Source organism: Uranotaenia lowii, chromosome 3, assembly GCF_029784155.1.
Source record: "Uranotaenia lowii strain MFRU-FL chromosome 3, ASM2978415v1, whole genome shotgun sequence".
In the NCBI taxonomy this organism is placed as follows: Eukaryota; Metazoa; Arthropoda; class Insecta; order Diptera; family Culicidae; genus Uranotaenia; species Uranotaenia lowii.
Genome location: NC_073693.1, coordinates 340,845,773 through 340,862,829, shown reverse-complemented (window position 1 = coordinate 340,862,829; position 17,057 = coordinate 340,845,773). Strand labels below are relative to the sequence as shown.

Below are 17,057 nucleotides of genomic sequence, written 5' to 3'. Positions count from 1 at the left end.
TCCAACAAGTCGCTGTCCAAGAAGATGTACACGAAAAAGTTTAACCGTTACGATGAACTGCTAAATTCCACGTATTTTATGTCCTTCGGACATGGAAATAAAACAGTAAGTTAACGTTCAATGTGTTTTACAATTAGATGTTTTAGATGGAGGTAAACATTTCAGAAATCTATTTCGCCCGAACATCGGGACCTTTACATCAGAGCTATGACGACAACATTCCGCATGGCTCATCATCCGTTCGAGAACAAGACTTGTCCCCGGAAGTACCTGCCCTGCGAAGTACCAATTGAAACCTGTTGTACTTGTCCGGTTTAATAAGGAAACCCATCTCTTACGAAACAAGTGCCATTTCAAATTCTAACTGTAAAACCAACATGCGGTTCAAAGATCAAGAAAAAATTAAATAAATTTCTCAATTGAAAAAAAACCGTTGTAGAGCGATTAAAATGTACCTTCGAAGCATTCTGCAATCGTTAAGCTCTAGAGACACAAGACAAACTACAGAGATATAATGTGGAAATTTTGAAATAAGCTCTTGATAAGTTTTTAAAATGTTCAAAATCTTGAAAAATTTTAATGAAGTCTTATTTGTTCAGTTATTAGCATTTATCCAGCAATTAATTGACCCAGAACTCGACATCAGACAAAAATCCAAATATATTTTTAATTTTCAATAGAAATTTGTGTTTACATCTTCAAATTTAACACACAATCCGGAAGTTCAGGATGCGTCTTTTGCAATCTCAGGTACCCCAGATTACCAACGTAATCCCCGTATTCAGTATGGGGACAGCATTCCATTGGTGCCAGCGGCCCTCGAATGCAGTGGCTTACGAAGACTTGATGCTTAAACGGCCCCGTAGTTTGCATGTTGGCGTGGTACCGTTTCCGGAATTCTGGGACTACTGGAGCCTGTAATTAGACAGTCATTAGGTATTTGCATGTTTTACATTTTGAAAATTGATCACACTTACCGTTACGCTGATTTCCCTACAATAGGCGAAGGGATTTTCTCCGGTGAAGGACTTCATGTACGTTGTTTGGTACCATGGGGTGTTCGAGGCTGACATTTTGCTGTTTGAATTTGAAGTTCTTGTTGTTGACGAAAGTTGTTTTTGGCGGAATAAACCTGACTACTAGATTGTGACGGTTTGGTACACCATAAGGAAATTGGACTATGATCTAAGCAGAACAAATACAAGTTTCGCTTGGAATCTCACAAGGTCAACTCTTATTTTTGAACGGGTAGTTTATCAAGCTTTCTGCTCATCGTGCACCTGGCCACCGAATCGCAGCTTACTTGAAGATCGGTTTATCGTACACGTTCCATTGCTTTTGTCACAAGAACACGCTCTTGAAACGGGTCTGTCCAGTCGATGCCGTACAATCGGATCTTCGTTCCTCAGCATACAGCTGTTGCACTCAATCTCAGGATACGAATCCCGTGTTGGTCTTTTGCAGCCACATGAATTTCCTCCAGAATTCCTGGTACTCTCGGTGACTCAATCTGTGAAAGTACTGAGTCGAATCTGTTCTAGGCTTTTTTAAAAGTATCGATGACAGCTGTTGTTGCTGATGCTGCGGCTGCTTAGGGGCATTGCAGCACTTACATTGGCAACGGCAGACGCGCACTTCCGAAGTGCACGGAGCAGGTTTGGTGTAATCCAGCTGTCGTATTGAGCGGATCCGAGAGCTGGTGCTGCTGCAGGAAGAACGGGGCGATTGATCAGGGCTCGATACTTTTCTGCCCAGTCGGACGCAGCGGCACATTCGATGGCACTGACTACAGGGTTCGGCAAAACGTCCACCGCCCCCATGTTGTCGTTGATGTCTAGGTTCTAGGTCCTGATCGTCAAAAACATCCGAAGGTGGTGGGCTGTAATCCGAATGGTAAGTTGTTTGGTAGTGTGACATTAATAGGGAGCACGGGAAATTTTGAAAGTGATGTGATCAGAATGGGGCTACTTAGATACTGTCCAAAGGGACAACTTAACTTGAAAATAAGGAAAACTACCAATAGGCGATGGAAGTGGTGCCCAATTTGGGTGATGGTTTTCCACTTGTGCAAGTGGGATGCAGTTAAAATTTCACCCAATTTTTGACAGATCTTACGGGTTTTTCTTATGGAGAGAAAGAAAAACATTTCGCTTCCGTCGCCTGCCAAAAACTTTAAAAAAAAATCAACCAAAATGACAAAAAACTGGTTTGAATAGCAAAAATGACGCAAACATTATTAAACAAAAATAATCTACACAATATTCAGCATATGTATTGATTGCAGCGCACTAAATTGGACTGCAAACTCATGATTGCGACATTAGTGCGAACTCGCACATTTTCGCGACTTGTCAAATCAGTGCAGAATCTGTCGGAGTTCAACACGCTAACTGCTTATCAGTCAATCTTTGTACGTGTGACTGCAAAACATTGCACGAAATGCAATTTTCAATGAAATACCAAAATGACAAAAATGACAAAAATGACAAAAATGACAAAAATGACAAAAATGACAAAAATGACAAAAATGACAAAAATGACAAAAAATGACAAAAATGACAAAAATGACAAAAATGACAAAAATGCCAAAAATGACAAAAATGACAAAAATGACAAAAATGCCAAAAATGACAAAAATGACAAAAATGACAAAAATGACAAAAATGACAAAAATGACAAAAATGACAAAAATGACAAAAATGACAAAAATGACAAAAATGACAAAAATGACAAAAATGACAAAAATGACAAAAATGACAAAAATGACAAAAATGACAAAAATGACAAAAATGACAAAAATGACAAAAATGACAAAAATGACAAAAAATGACAAAAAATGACAAAAATGACAAAAATGACAAAAATGACAAAAATGACAAAAATGACAAAAATGACAAAAATGACAAAAATGACAAAAATGACAAAAATGACAAAAATGACAAAAATGACAGAAATGACAAAAATGACAAAAAATGACAAAAATGACAAAAATGACAAAAATGACAAAAATGACAAAAATGACAAAAATGACAAAAATGACAAAAATGACAAAAATGACAAAAATGACAAAAATGACAAAAATGACAAAAATGACAAAAATGACAAAAATGACAAAAAATGACAAAAATGACAAAAATGACAAAAATGACAAAAATGACAAAAATGACAAAAATGACAAAAATGACAAAAATGACAAAAATGACAAAAATGACAAAAATGACAAAAATGACAAAAATGACAAAAATGACAAAAATGACAAAAATGACAAAAATGACAAAAATGACAAAAATGACAAAAATGACAAAAATGACAAAAAATGACAAAAATGACCAAAATGACAAAAATGACAAAAATGACAAAACTGGCAAAAATGACAAAAATGACAAAATGACAAAAATGACAAAAATGACAAAAATGACAAAAATGACAAAAATGACAAAAATGACAAAAATGACAAAAATGACAAAAATGACAAAAATGACAAAAATGACAAAAATGACAAAAATGACAAAAATGACAAAAATGACAAAAATGACAAAAATGACAAAAATGACAAAAATGACAAAAATGACAAAAATGACAAAAATGACAAAAATGACAAAAATGACAAAAATGACAAAAATGACAAAAATGACAAAAAATGACAAAAATGACAAAAATGACAAAAATGACAAAAATGACAAAAATGACAAAAATGACAAAAATGACAAAAATGACAAAAATGACAAAAATGACAAAAATGACAAAAATGACAAAAATGACAAAAATGACAAAAAATGACAAAAATGACAAAAATGACAAAAATGACAAAAATGACAGAAATGACAAAAATGACAAAAATGACAAAAAATGACAAAAATGACAAAAATGACAAAAATGACAAAAATGACAAAATGACAAAAATGACAAAAATGACAAAAATGACAAAAATGACAAAAATGACAAAAATGACAAAAATGACAAAAATGACAAAAATGACAAAAATGACAAAAATGACAAAAATGACAAAAAATGACAAAAATGACAAAAATGACAAAAATGACAAAAAATGACAAAAATGACAAAAATGACAAAAATGACAAAAATGACAAAAATGACAAAAATGACAAAAATGACAAAAATGACAAAAATGACAAAAATGACAAAAATGACAAAAATGACAAAAATGACAAAAATGACAAAAATGACAAAAATGACAAAAATGACAAAAAATGACAAAAATGACAAAAATGACAAAAATGACAAAAATGACAAAAATGACAAAAATGACAAAAATGACAAAAATGACAAAAATGACCAAAAATGACAAAAATGACAAAAATGACAAAACTGGCAAAAATGACAAAAATGACAAAAATGACAAAAATGACAAAAATGACAAAAATGACAAAAATGACAAAAATGACAAAAAATAACAAAAATGACAAAAATGACAAAAATGACAAAAATGACAAAAATGACAAAAATGACAAAAATGACAAAAATGACAAAAATGACAAAAATGACAAAAATGACAAAAATGACAAAAATGACAAAAATGACAAAAATGACAAAAATGACAAAAATGACAAAAATGACAAAAATGACAAAACTGACAAAAATGACAAAAATGACAAAATGACAAAATGACAAAAATGACAAAAATGACAAAAATGACAAAAATGACAAAAATGACAAAAATGACAAAAATGACAAAAATGACAAAAATGACAAAAATGACAAAAATGACAAAAATGACAAAAATGACAAAAATGACAAAAATGACAAAAATGACAAAAATGACAAAAATGACAAAAATGACAAAAATGACAAAAATGACAAAAATGACAAAAATGACAAAAATGACAAAAATGACAAAAATGACAAAAATGACAAAAATGACAAAAATGACAAAAATGACAAAAATGACAAAAATGACAAAAATGACAAAAATGACAAAAATGACAAAAAGGACCAAAATGACAAAAATGACAAAAATGACAAAAATGACAAAAATGACAAAAATGACAAAAATGACAAAAATGACAAAAAGACCAAAATGACAAAAATGACAAAAATGACAAAAATGACAAAAATGACAAAAATGACAAAAATGACAAAAATGACAAAAATGACAAAAATGACAAAAATGACAAAAATGACAAAAATGACAAAAATGACAAAAATGACAAAAATGACAAAAATGACAAAAATGACAAAAATGACAAAAATGACAAAAATGACAAAAATGACAAAAATGACAAAAATGACAAAAATGACAAAAATGACAAAAATGACAAAAATGACAAAAATGACAAAAATGCAAAAATGACAAAAATGACAAAAATGACAAAAATGACAAAAATGACAAAAATGACAAAAATGACAAAAATGACAAAAATGACAAAAATGACAAAAATGACAAAAATGACAAAAATGACAAAAATGACAAAAATGACAAAAATGACAAAAATGACAAAAATGACAAAAATGACAAAAATGACAAAAATGACAAAAATGACAAAAATGACAAAAATGACAAAAATGACAAAAATGACAAAAATGACAAAAATGACAAAAATGACAAAAATGACAAAAATGACAAAAATGACAAAAATGACAAAAATGACAAAAATGACAAAAATGACAAAAATGACAAAAATGACAAAAATGACAAAAATGACAAAAATGACAAAAATGACAAAAATGACAAAAATGACAAAAATGACAAAAATGACAAAAATGACAAAAATGACAAAAATGACAAAAATGACAAAAATGACAAAAATGACAAAAATGACAAAAATGACAAAAATGACAAAAAATGACAAAAATGACAAAAATGACAAAAATGACAAAAATGACAAAAATGACAAAAATGACAAAAATGACAAAAATGACAAAAATGACAAAAATGACAAAAATGACAAAAATGACAAAAATGACAAAAATGACAAAAATGACAAAAATGACAAAAATGACAAAAATGACAAAAATGACAAAAAATGACAAAAATGACAAAAATGACAAAAATGACAAAAATGACAAAAATGACAAAAATGACAAAAATGACAAAAATGACAAAAATGACAAAAATGACAAAAATGACAAAAATGACAAAAATGACAAAAATGACAAAAATGACAAAAATGACAAAAATGACAAAAATGACAAAAATGACAAAAATGACAAAAAATGACAAAAATGACAAAAATGACAAAAATGACAAAAATGACAAAAATGACAAAAATGACAAAAATGACAAAAATGACAAAAATGACAAAAATGACAAAAATGACAAAAATGACAAAAATGACAAAAATGACAAAAATGACAAAAATGACAAAAATGACAAAAATGACAAAAATGACAAAAATGACAAAAATGACAAAAATGACAAAAATTACAAAAATTACAAAAATGACAAAAATGACAAAAATGACAAAAATGACAAAAATGACAAAAATGACAAAAATGACAAAAATGACAAAAATGACAAAAATGACAAAAATGACAAAAATGACAAAAATGACAAAAATGACAAAAATGACAAAAATGACAAAAATGACAAAAATGACAAAAATGACAAAAATGACAAAAATGACAAAAATGACAAGTACGACAAAAATGAATTAATAATATTCTGACTTTCTGATATTCTGATTTTCTGATTTTCTGACTTTCTGACTTTCTGACTTTCTCAAATTCTGACTTTTTGACTTTTTGACATTCTGATTTTCTGACTTCGTTTTTCTGACTTTCTGATTCTTTGAATTCTGTTTTTGGTTTTTTGTTTCATGACTTTCTGTTCCTCTGACTTTCTGAGTTTCTGACTTTTTGACTTTTATAGTTTCTGACTTTCGACTTTCTGACTCTTTTGATTTTCTGACTTTCTGACTTCTGTCTTTCTGACTTTCTGACTTTCTGACTTTCTGACTTTCTGACTTTCTGACTTTCTGACTTTCTGACTTTCTGACTTTCTGACTTTCTGACTTTCTGACTTTCTGACTTTCTGACTTTCTGACTTTCTGACTTTCTGACTTTCTGACTTTCTGACTTTCTGACTTTCTGACTTTCTGACTTTCCGACTTTCTGACTTTCTGACTTTCTGGCTTCCCGATTTTTTGACATTCTGATTTTCTGACGATCTGAGTTTTTGATTTTCTGACTCTCTGAATTTCTGATTTTCAGACCTTTTTCTTACTTTCTATATTTTTGACTTTCCGCCTTTCCACCTTTCTAACTTTCTGACTTCTTGACTTTCCAAAACCCCGACTTTTAGACTTTTTGACATTCTGATTTTCTGACTTCGACTTTCTGACTTTCTGTCTTTTTTAAATTCTTACTTTTTGGATTTTTGTTTCATGACTTTCTGTTTTACTGACTTTCTGAGTTTCTGACTTTTTGAATTTTTTAATTTCAGACTTTCATACTTTCTGACTTTCTGACTTTCAGACTTTCTCAAATTCTGACTTTTTGACTTTTTGACATTCTGATTGTCTGACTTCGTTCTTCTGACTTTCTGATTTTTTAAATTCTGTTTTTGGATTTTTGTTTCATGACTGTCTGTTTCTCCGACTTTCTGAGTTTCTGACTTTTTGACTTTTTTAATTTCTGACTTTCTGACTTCTGTCTTTCTGACTTTCTGACTTTCTGACTTTCTGACTTTCTGACTTTCTGACTTTCTGACTTTCTGACTTTCTGACTTTCTGACTTTCTGACTTTCTGACTTTCTGACTTTCTGACTTTCTGACTTTCTGACTTTCTGACTTTCTGACTTTCTGACTTTCTGACTTTCTGACTTTCTGACTTTCTGACTTTCTGACTTTCTGACTTTCTGACTTTCTGACTTTCTGACTTTCTGACTTTCTGACTTTCTGACTTTCTGACTTTCTGACTTTCTGACTTTCTGACTTTCTGACTTTCTGACTTTCTGACTTTCTGACTTTCTGACTTTCTGACTTTCTGACTTTCTGACTTTCTGACTTTCTGACTTTCTGACTTTCCTACTTTCTGACTTTCTGAGTTTCTGGCTTCTCGATTTTTGACATTCTGATTTTCTGACGATCTGAGTTTTTTGATTTTCTGACTCTCTGAATTTCTGATTTTCTGACCTTCTTCTTAATTTCCAAATTTTTGACTTTCCGCCTTTCTACCTTTCTGATTTTCTGACCTCCTGACTTTATGACTTTCTGTTTTTCTGACTTTCAGACTGTCTGACTTTCTGACTTTCTGACTTTTTGACTTTCTGACTTTCTGACTTTCTGACTTTCTGACTTTCTGATTTTCTGACTTTCTTACTTTCTGACTTTCTGACTTTCTGACTTTCTGACTTTCTGACTTTCTGACTTTCTGACTTTCTGACTTTCTGACTTTCTGACTTTCTGACTTTCTGACTTTCTGACTTTCTGACTTTCTAACTTTCTGACTTTCTGACTTTCTGACTGTATGATTTTCTGGCCTTCTGACTTTCTGACTTTCAGCCATTTTGTTTCTTTTTTTTACTTTTTGACTTTCTGACTTACAATTTTCTGACTTTTTGACATTCTTACTTTTTGACTTTCTGACTTACAAATTTTCTGACTTTTTGGCATTCTAAATTTTTGACTTTCTCACTGTCTGACTTTCTGACTTTCTGACTTTATGAGTTTCTGATTTTTTGACTTTCTGACTTTCCGACTTTTTGATTTTTTGATTTTCTGACTTTCTGACTTTCTGACATTCTGACTTGATGACCTGTTGACTTTCTGATTTTTTTTGATTTTTTGACTTTCTCACTCTTAATTTTCGAATTTTTGGATTTCTGAAATTTGAAAATTCTGAAACTTCTCAAATTACGCAAGGCGACTAAACATATGAACTGATATTGAGTCATTTGAGTGTGATCATTACAAATCTGCAATATTTTTTTTTATTGCAGTTCATGTTTTAGAAATAATTTTATAAAATGGGTAAAAATTCTGTTTGTCAATTTGGGCTTTATTCTGATCAAACATTACAGAAATTTGTAAATTCAAAGTTTTTATTCAATGATCACCTTTCTCGAAGATCGCGAGTGATTTTACTTCAGAGAAAAAGTACTAGAAGTTTTATTATCTATTGTTTATTTCTCCTAACTTTGCAAATTACCGTATTTCTGACAAAATTTGAAGAAATTTTAACCCAAATTGAATCTAAAATATTTTCTTATTCATAATCAAACTTTTTTGAAATTTTCACCAAAGTTTTTAAAAGAATAAAAACCTTTAATATAAATTACCCGAAGATTTTCTACAGTCGTGTCAGAAATAGTTGTTATGTTCTGTATTAAAATTTCTAAAAAAAAGTAGAATTCAATATTTTTTAAGCTTTTAATTTTTGAATATTGTGATATCTAGACAGAATCTCAATCCTTGATTGAATGGAAGATAATAAATAGATTTTAAATCAGTTTTTTGTTTTTTTAATGTAGGTTTGTTGGTTCATAAATTAACAACATTGATTGATTTTACTCGAAATCGACTTATTTCAAATTTTCCACACTTTGTATCACAAAAACAAAAGCTGATAGACAAAATCTAGTAAATGATTGGAACTTAGGACGCCAAAATCTTCCAAAAACAGGTATTAAATCATAAACACCAAAAATTATGTTTCTTAATGTTTTGTATCGTTTATTTTATTAGTTTTTTTTTATCTTTTCCGACTTTTTACTCTCGAACACTTTTTCTGACTTCAAAACTGTGTGCTGTTGTTTTTTTTCTTTTCGACTTTCCAAAGTTTATTAAGGATTTTTTTAAATGACTATTTTTCTAACTTCCTGATTGTTGACTTTTCCACTTTCTTAATTCGTTATTTGTTCATTTTCTTGTATTCTGGTTATTGGTTTTTCTTTATACAGTCCCCCCACAATCATGGGTCACACACAATTATTAGTCACCAAACATTTGAACTGCTGATATCTGTTGAACTGAATGAAATGTTATCATATTATTATTTTTAAATTATCGATAACAGCATCAAAATTCATTGAAAATATTATGTGTGCGCTTGGTAACAGTAAAACTGCTATTTGAATAGTTTTTATCATACGTTAACTATTATGTGTTGAACTATCGCATAAAATTTCAATGTTTTAAGGTTGACATCTTAAACCGTTAAGCCCCTTATGCGAGTATTTCAAAGATTCTAACGAAATAAATTGGTCTCATATAAGCACAAAGGACGAGTTTACATTTTTAAAATGAAACTGAGCAAATTAAATGCAAAATTTCAATCATATTCAGCAAAACAAAAGTGACCCATAATTGTTACAGCACCCACCCAATTCCACACAATCATGGGTCACTTTTTTGCAAGCAAAACAAAACATTTCTTGGTTGCTATAGCTCAACACAAATGCCCCTTGAACGTATACTAGGAATGAATGCCCCTGAATGTTTGCCAGAATATTGATGATTTCCATGTTGATATTCGGGTGTTGCCATGGACTTCCATGTGACTAATAATTGTGAGCAATTTGACTAATAATTGTTACGGGTTACAATTTTGACCCATAATTGTGGTTTTCAAATGCGTTGATTGTTTCGGTAAATTATGCTATTTTTCAACAAAACTGATAACAAAATCATATTTGAAATCAAAGAAAGAATATTTAATGACTGAAATCCATGCAAAGCTTGATGTTTGGTCCACTAACACCCAATTAAACGAATATTTTGTGGTGGAATGATACGTTAAGTGACTAATGATTGTGGGGGGACTGTATTTGCATTTTTTTTTATCTTTTTTTTCATTTAATTGGGTATTTTCAATTTATTACTGTCTAATTTTTATGTCTCTTCTAATCATTTAAGCTATCTGGGTTTTCAACTTTTGACTTTGATACTGTGTTTTTGTCAATCTTTCTGACATTTCAATTTTTCTGAGCTTTGACCGTCCCACTGCCTATTTCAGATTTGCTGACTTTTCAAAGTATTGACATTTTAGTTTCCAATCTGCAAAATTTTGACTTATTATCGTTCTGGATAGCTTGAGTTTGAGATTTTTTGGATATGAAACCAGAACGTTCTCAATTTTAAAATTTCTAAATAAATGTTTTTTTTTTCTTCCATTTCCTGATCTTTTGATTTTTTGATTTTCTGCCTTTTATTCTGTTTGTCAGCTAGAATTTCTATTCATTCCGAAAAAAAGAAGCATGAACAGCAAATCAGAAAATCAGAAAGACAGAACGGCAATTAAAAACAGACGTAGTTTTATATAATAAAATTTGTGTATTTTTTTACTGAAATCTTTATTTAAGAAGAATTTCTAGCACCAAGCATAAATCAAATCAATAATTTTTTATAATATTCAATGGAATCTGTTTGAGGTTGTCAGATTTATATAAAGTTTTATTGCCTCAATAAAATCAAATCAAATAGCCTTAATCAACTGATAATTAATCGATCGTAAGTTGCGTAACTATATAGTTTTGAAGAATGTTCTGAACTGATTGAACAAAATTTTGTAGTAATATAATTCACTTGCAAGAAATTTAGAATATTTAGCGTGGAAATTTGTCTCAACGAACGAATACTCACAATGGAAGTGTAATTTCAAACAAATTTATTCAAGAGTTGCATGTTCACTAATCTATTCAGATGAAAGTAACAGTTTGAATCTTCCATTCACTCAGTGCAAGTTTATAAAAGTTTCTAAATCAAATAGGTAATTACACTCAAATTAATTCGAGATAATGAGATTCGTTAAATGTCGGTCACTTGCTTAGGATTGTTCCTTGGTATAGGAAGCACTTGAATCGTTCTCATGCTCACAACGCTAGAAGTATGATGGTCGTTGAAATTATTGAATGATTATTCAAATTTCATGATTCATTATTCTTGATTGTAGAATTACCTTAATGGGAACAAAAATAGGGGTTAGAGAGTAGTAGAACTGTATTTATAAATCTCTCCCTAAAAGTAAATCTTTCCTCCGAAAATTGGTTCAAAATAGCCAATGTTAAATGTAAAATGACACTTTTTTTTATCAGCATCAATTGTCTTGAAGCAGAGTTCCATGTAAGACATCAACTTTCGTCCATTACGCAGATTTTCTTTCAATTTTGCTGCCCAATTCATCGATTTCAGCGTAGCTGGAGATCGAACTTTGACTATGAGGAAGCTTTGTCCATTTTGAATATAAACACGATGCTGCTGCTGTTCGAAATCAAAGAATTGTAAGCACTTTTTATGTATCAAAGCGAACTATCGAGACTCCATTTTCTGCCCCAACTTCATTGTCCGAATTCAAATCGACTTCTTGACCAAATCCGGCCGAACCATGACAAACGACCGAATGATAAATGACAGATGATTGGTCGGTCTCTTCACATTTTCCCCGACCGATCAAGTCAAGTCAGGCTAGTTCGGACCAGAGGATCTTATTGAGGGGAAACTTTCTATCACCGTGCGTCGTCCAAGACTCCAAGTTAGTAATGGAGGTAGCTCGGAAGAAAAAGATTGTTCCCGAAATCAAAAGGTTAGTAGCAGAAAAAAAACGACGTTCAAATCGAAAAGAATAGAAGAGTCGTTCTTCGATTTATGATTGGGCACAACATCAACGAACGAATGAACGAACGATTGATTGCTGCTGCTGTTTCTGCCTTTAGTCTCTCTATCTCTGTGCCACGCTTTTCGGTTAATTCGATAATCGTCAATCGTGTTGTGAACGCATGGCATGGAGCGATTGAGAGCTTTTCGGTCACGCTGGAACTGTATAGGTTTGTTGTTCTTTTGTGTCCCGCCAGCCAGGCCAGGTTGTCCAAAACAGTCAAAGTCGAACGATGCTGATGATGGTGATCATCAAATAGCTCTGGTCTCAGGTCCGGGCTTCAGTCGGAAATCGGAAACTAGAAGGATGAAGTCAGCTAGAAGGCAGTTGGAATTTTGTAGCTGTTTTTTGATAAAGGAAAGCAAGATTCCATCATTCTGCTACATCTACACAGCCTTCAGACGCAGCATGCAAAGGGATCCCCAAATTCTTGGAATCACAAGAATCACAAAACGGTACAAGGAAGTTAGGAAGTTTTGTGTTCACTAGCGTTAAAATTCCTGTTATTTATCACGATCCTAATCTACATATATCCTGTTTGTATATGAGCAACTTGTTTCTCAGGCACAGCTTTGATTTCCTGTTGATGAGAGAATAAAGAGATTTAGTGTATTTATTACATTTAGATTGAAGATCTCCAATGTGATTTTTAAAAGTAAGATTCCGATCAAGTGTGAGTCCCAAGTACTTCACGTGATCAGACCATTCTAATGAAACCCCATTAAAAGTTATGGAATGATTTTCATTAGGTTTCAATAATTGAGCTCTTGGCTTATGGGGAAATAAAATAAGTTGAGTTTTGGAAGCGTTAGGAGAAATTTCAAGTTATTCAAAAAAGAATTTGAATTTTGTTGCAATCTACTGCGTACCACCCGTAAATTTCGACCTTTGGCTGAAAGCAAAGTATCATCAGCAAATAATCTTCTACCCTTTCCTTCTGGTACATCAGGAAGATCAGAAGTAAAAATATTGTATAAAATTGGCCCAAGTATACTACCCTGAGGGACACCAGTTCTAATGGGTGTCCTTTCAGAGCATGAATTTTGATAGCTTACTTGTAAGGTTCGGCTAGTCAAGTAATTTTGAATAATTTTGGTGAGATATACAGGAAAATCAAATCGAGCTAATTTAGCTAGTAAACCTTTGTGCCAAACACTGTCAAAAGCTTTTTCAATATCAAGAAGAGCAACACCAGTTGAATAACCTTCAGATTTGCTAGCGTTAATCATATAAGTTACACTCAAAAGTTGATGTGTAGTGAATGTCCATGACGAAAACCAAATTGTTCGTCAGGGAAAACAGAATTCTGATTAATGTGAATCATCATTCTAAAGGGTGATACGGTCAAAATTTGGTCAAGGGAAAACGCGTGTAAATCGGCGAAATCGTTTGTTTAAAAAATCAAATTAAATTTCTTTTTCAAGTTTAATTAGTATAAAATTCAGGAAAAATATTCAGTTAGGCTTCCGCTTTTCCAAATCCAAATTGCCGGGCCTTACGCTTAATCCCTGCCATCAGATTATGTACAGCCACCTTGTCCACCTTCTTCTCCGCAGAAAGCCAGTTTGCCTTGAACTGCTGCTCGTCCTAGCAGTTTTTTGGTCTTCTTTAGGTTCCAGTATTTCTCAATTGGGAGGAGCTCTGGCGTGTAGGGGGGGGGGTGGGTTCTTGTCCTTGGGAACCACCTGCATGTTGTTGGCGGCGTACCACTCGATGGCCTTTTTACCGTAATGGCAAGATGCCAAATCCGGCCAAAACAGTACGGAACAACCGTGTTTCTTCAGGAAAGGCAGCAGACGTTTATTCAAACACTCTTTCACGTAAATTTCTTGGTTGACAGTCCCGGAAGCTATGAAAATGCTGCTTTTCAAGCCACAGGTACAGATGGCTTGCCAAACAAGATATTTCTTCGCGAACTTTGACAGTTTCATGTGCTTGAAAATATCTGCTACCTTTCCCCTTCTTTTTGCCGTACAAAACTCCTGTCCCGGAAGCTGCTTGTAGTCGGCTTTGACGTAGGTTTCGTCGTCCATTACCACGCAGTCATACTTTGAAGCATCTTCGTGTACAGCCTCCGGGATCGCGCTTTGGCCCTCGTATTTTGTTTACCATCGCGATTTGGAGTCACTACCATCTTGTTAGTCGATAGTCCGGCTCGTTTTTTGGCTCGATGCACGGTTGTAGACGATACACCCAGCTTATTTGCGGCATCTCGGAGAGAGAGAGGTTAGGGTTTCGCGTGAAACTAGCGGCAACTCTCTTTGTCGTCTCAGCGGCTTCCGGTTTTCGATTTCCCCTCGATCCAGACTTCCTGGCTGTCGACAAACGCTCCCCTAACACTTTAATTACATTTGTAACGGTTGATTTGGCAACTTTTGTCGATTTTGCCAGCTTTGCGTGCGAGTAGCTCGGATTTTCGCGATCCGCGAGCAAAGTTTTGCTCTTCTTCCTTGGACGGCATTTTGACAACTAAAGAGTGAATTCCAAAATCAAAAGAGGAGCAACATTCAACACACACACACACACACACACACACACACACACACACACACACACACACACACACACACACACACACACACACACACACACACACACACACACACACACACACACACACACACACACACACACACACACACACACACACACACACACACACACACACACACACACACACACACACACACACACACACACACACACACACACACACACACACACACACACACACACACACACACACACACACACACACACACACACACACACACGCACACACACACACCTTCAAAATAAGGGGTGTTCAGTAGGGTGTCCCAAAATTGCATAAACTTCTGGGAATCTGGGGGCTCACCCTCAAAATGGTAGATTAAGATGTGCATTATATTTTGTATGGGATCGACTAAAAAAAATCTTGTTTAGAGGTTCCGCAAGCGCGATTTTTAAAAAAGTCCACTTTTAAAAGATTTGATTTTAAATAAATTCTGGGTCCAAAAATTTTCATAAAATTTATATATTTTATAACTTTTTAATTTTGTTTAAGTTTAATACTACGTGTAAAAAATGAAAAATGAACCAAATTTGTATCAAAATGTTAAACAAGCAAACTATTTCCAAGAAAAAAATTTTTTTGGTCCAAAAATTTTGTATTCAACTGACCAAAATTTGTACCAAGCGTAAAATATTTTTGATACCAATATCATCAAATGATGCGGATTTCTGTGCACTTAAACTTTGCTGAACAAAACATGTTGTTTGTATCATCGTGTGAAGAGCCATTCACGGTTTATTCCATAATAAATATCACAAATAAGGATATTTTTTATTTAATTTATCAAATTTGTCTTAATAAACACCTACTTTGTAACCGGTTGGTTACAAATCGTTTGATTTTTGTTTTCATTTTGTAGTTTTATATATTAAGCTCTAGAAAATTCATGTTCCTTGTCGAGTCTCACAACAAGATAGCACCACAGTAGGCTACACTTTACTGCTGGCTGCTGTCAATTAACACGTTCGTCGCCACGGCACCCATATTCGGGTGACGGGTGTATTTCCTGGGGGGTCCCATCACATCAAAAAACGTGTGACGCTCTCTTACTTGAGTTTACCGCATAGCTTCGCCACACGTTTCAAATATGGGAGTTCTCCCTCTTAGCTTTCTTTCTCTGAAAATTTCTTTGGGCCCGGTTAGTAAAACTACCAAAATGAGCGTGGCGACGAACGTGTTAACAGAGGAGGCAGAGGAGGAAAGAAAAAGAGAACAAGGAAGGCGAAAAGCAAGCATGCATCCGGAAAATTCGCTCTCTTCTATATCAGGCGTCCGTGTGTGAAGTCTAGTCCTCGTTTAGTGTTGTGAAGTTCCAAGGAATTCGCCCGGAAACGCCGGTTGGCTTCCCCACGGCTCGGCCCGCAGATCCTTGTGATCTCGCGCCTAATCGTAATAGGATCATCATCTTCGTCCTCGGGTTCTGCGGATCCCTAATTATCAAGGAGGACTTCCCTTCTCGGCCTGTCCAGATACGGGGCACTCTCGTGGGCAAGCCGATTAAAAGCCAAAGAAGGAAGACGCCTGCAACGACCGAGTCCAGCAACGCCCGCTGGCGCCGACGGTTTCGGCACCCCGTCAATACGCCCTTAAATCGATGGCCCTCCTGATTCCGGAACGGGGTTTCCGGGACAACGACGTGACAGCAACTGCAGCACAACCACGGTTAGTGAGCTCTTTTACACGCCACATTACAGACAGAACATTGTTTTATATACACAGACAACACGCCACATAAAAACATCAATAAAACCACAATCAACATGAAATTTCCGATTTTCTGTATTTTATCCGTAAATGTCCTTGGTTACCCAGTTGCCAGCCGGCCCTGAGGTTCCGTACTCTTAGAGTACCTTGCCTTGGCTGGTCTAGCCGCTGCAAATCTTTCCGTTACAACTTCAAAATCAAAATACTTGCAAAAAAAGACTTGGATGGTTTAAGGGAGCCATCAGAA

General features: G+C 33.7%; 1 protein-coding gene across 1 annotated transcript; it reads right to left on the bottom strand.

Annotated features, from left to right (window-relative positions):
* Positions 1-690: 690 nt before the first annotated feature.
* LOC129758528 (uncharacterized) lies at positions 691-1,924 on the bottom strand. Its single transcript, XM_055756048.1, has 2 exons — positions 978-1,924; positions 691-915 (listed from the first exon to the last, which is right to left on the bottom strand). The coding sequence occupies exons 1-2, from the start codon at positions 1,071-1,073 to the stop codon at positions 691-693; spliced, it is 321 nt and encodes a 106-aa protein (XP_055612023.1). The 5' UTR covers positions 1,074-1,924.
* Positions 1,925-17,057: the final 15,133 nt, after the last annotated feature.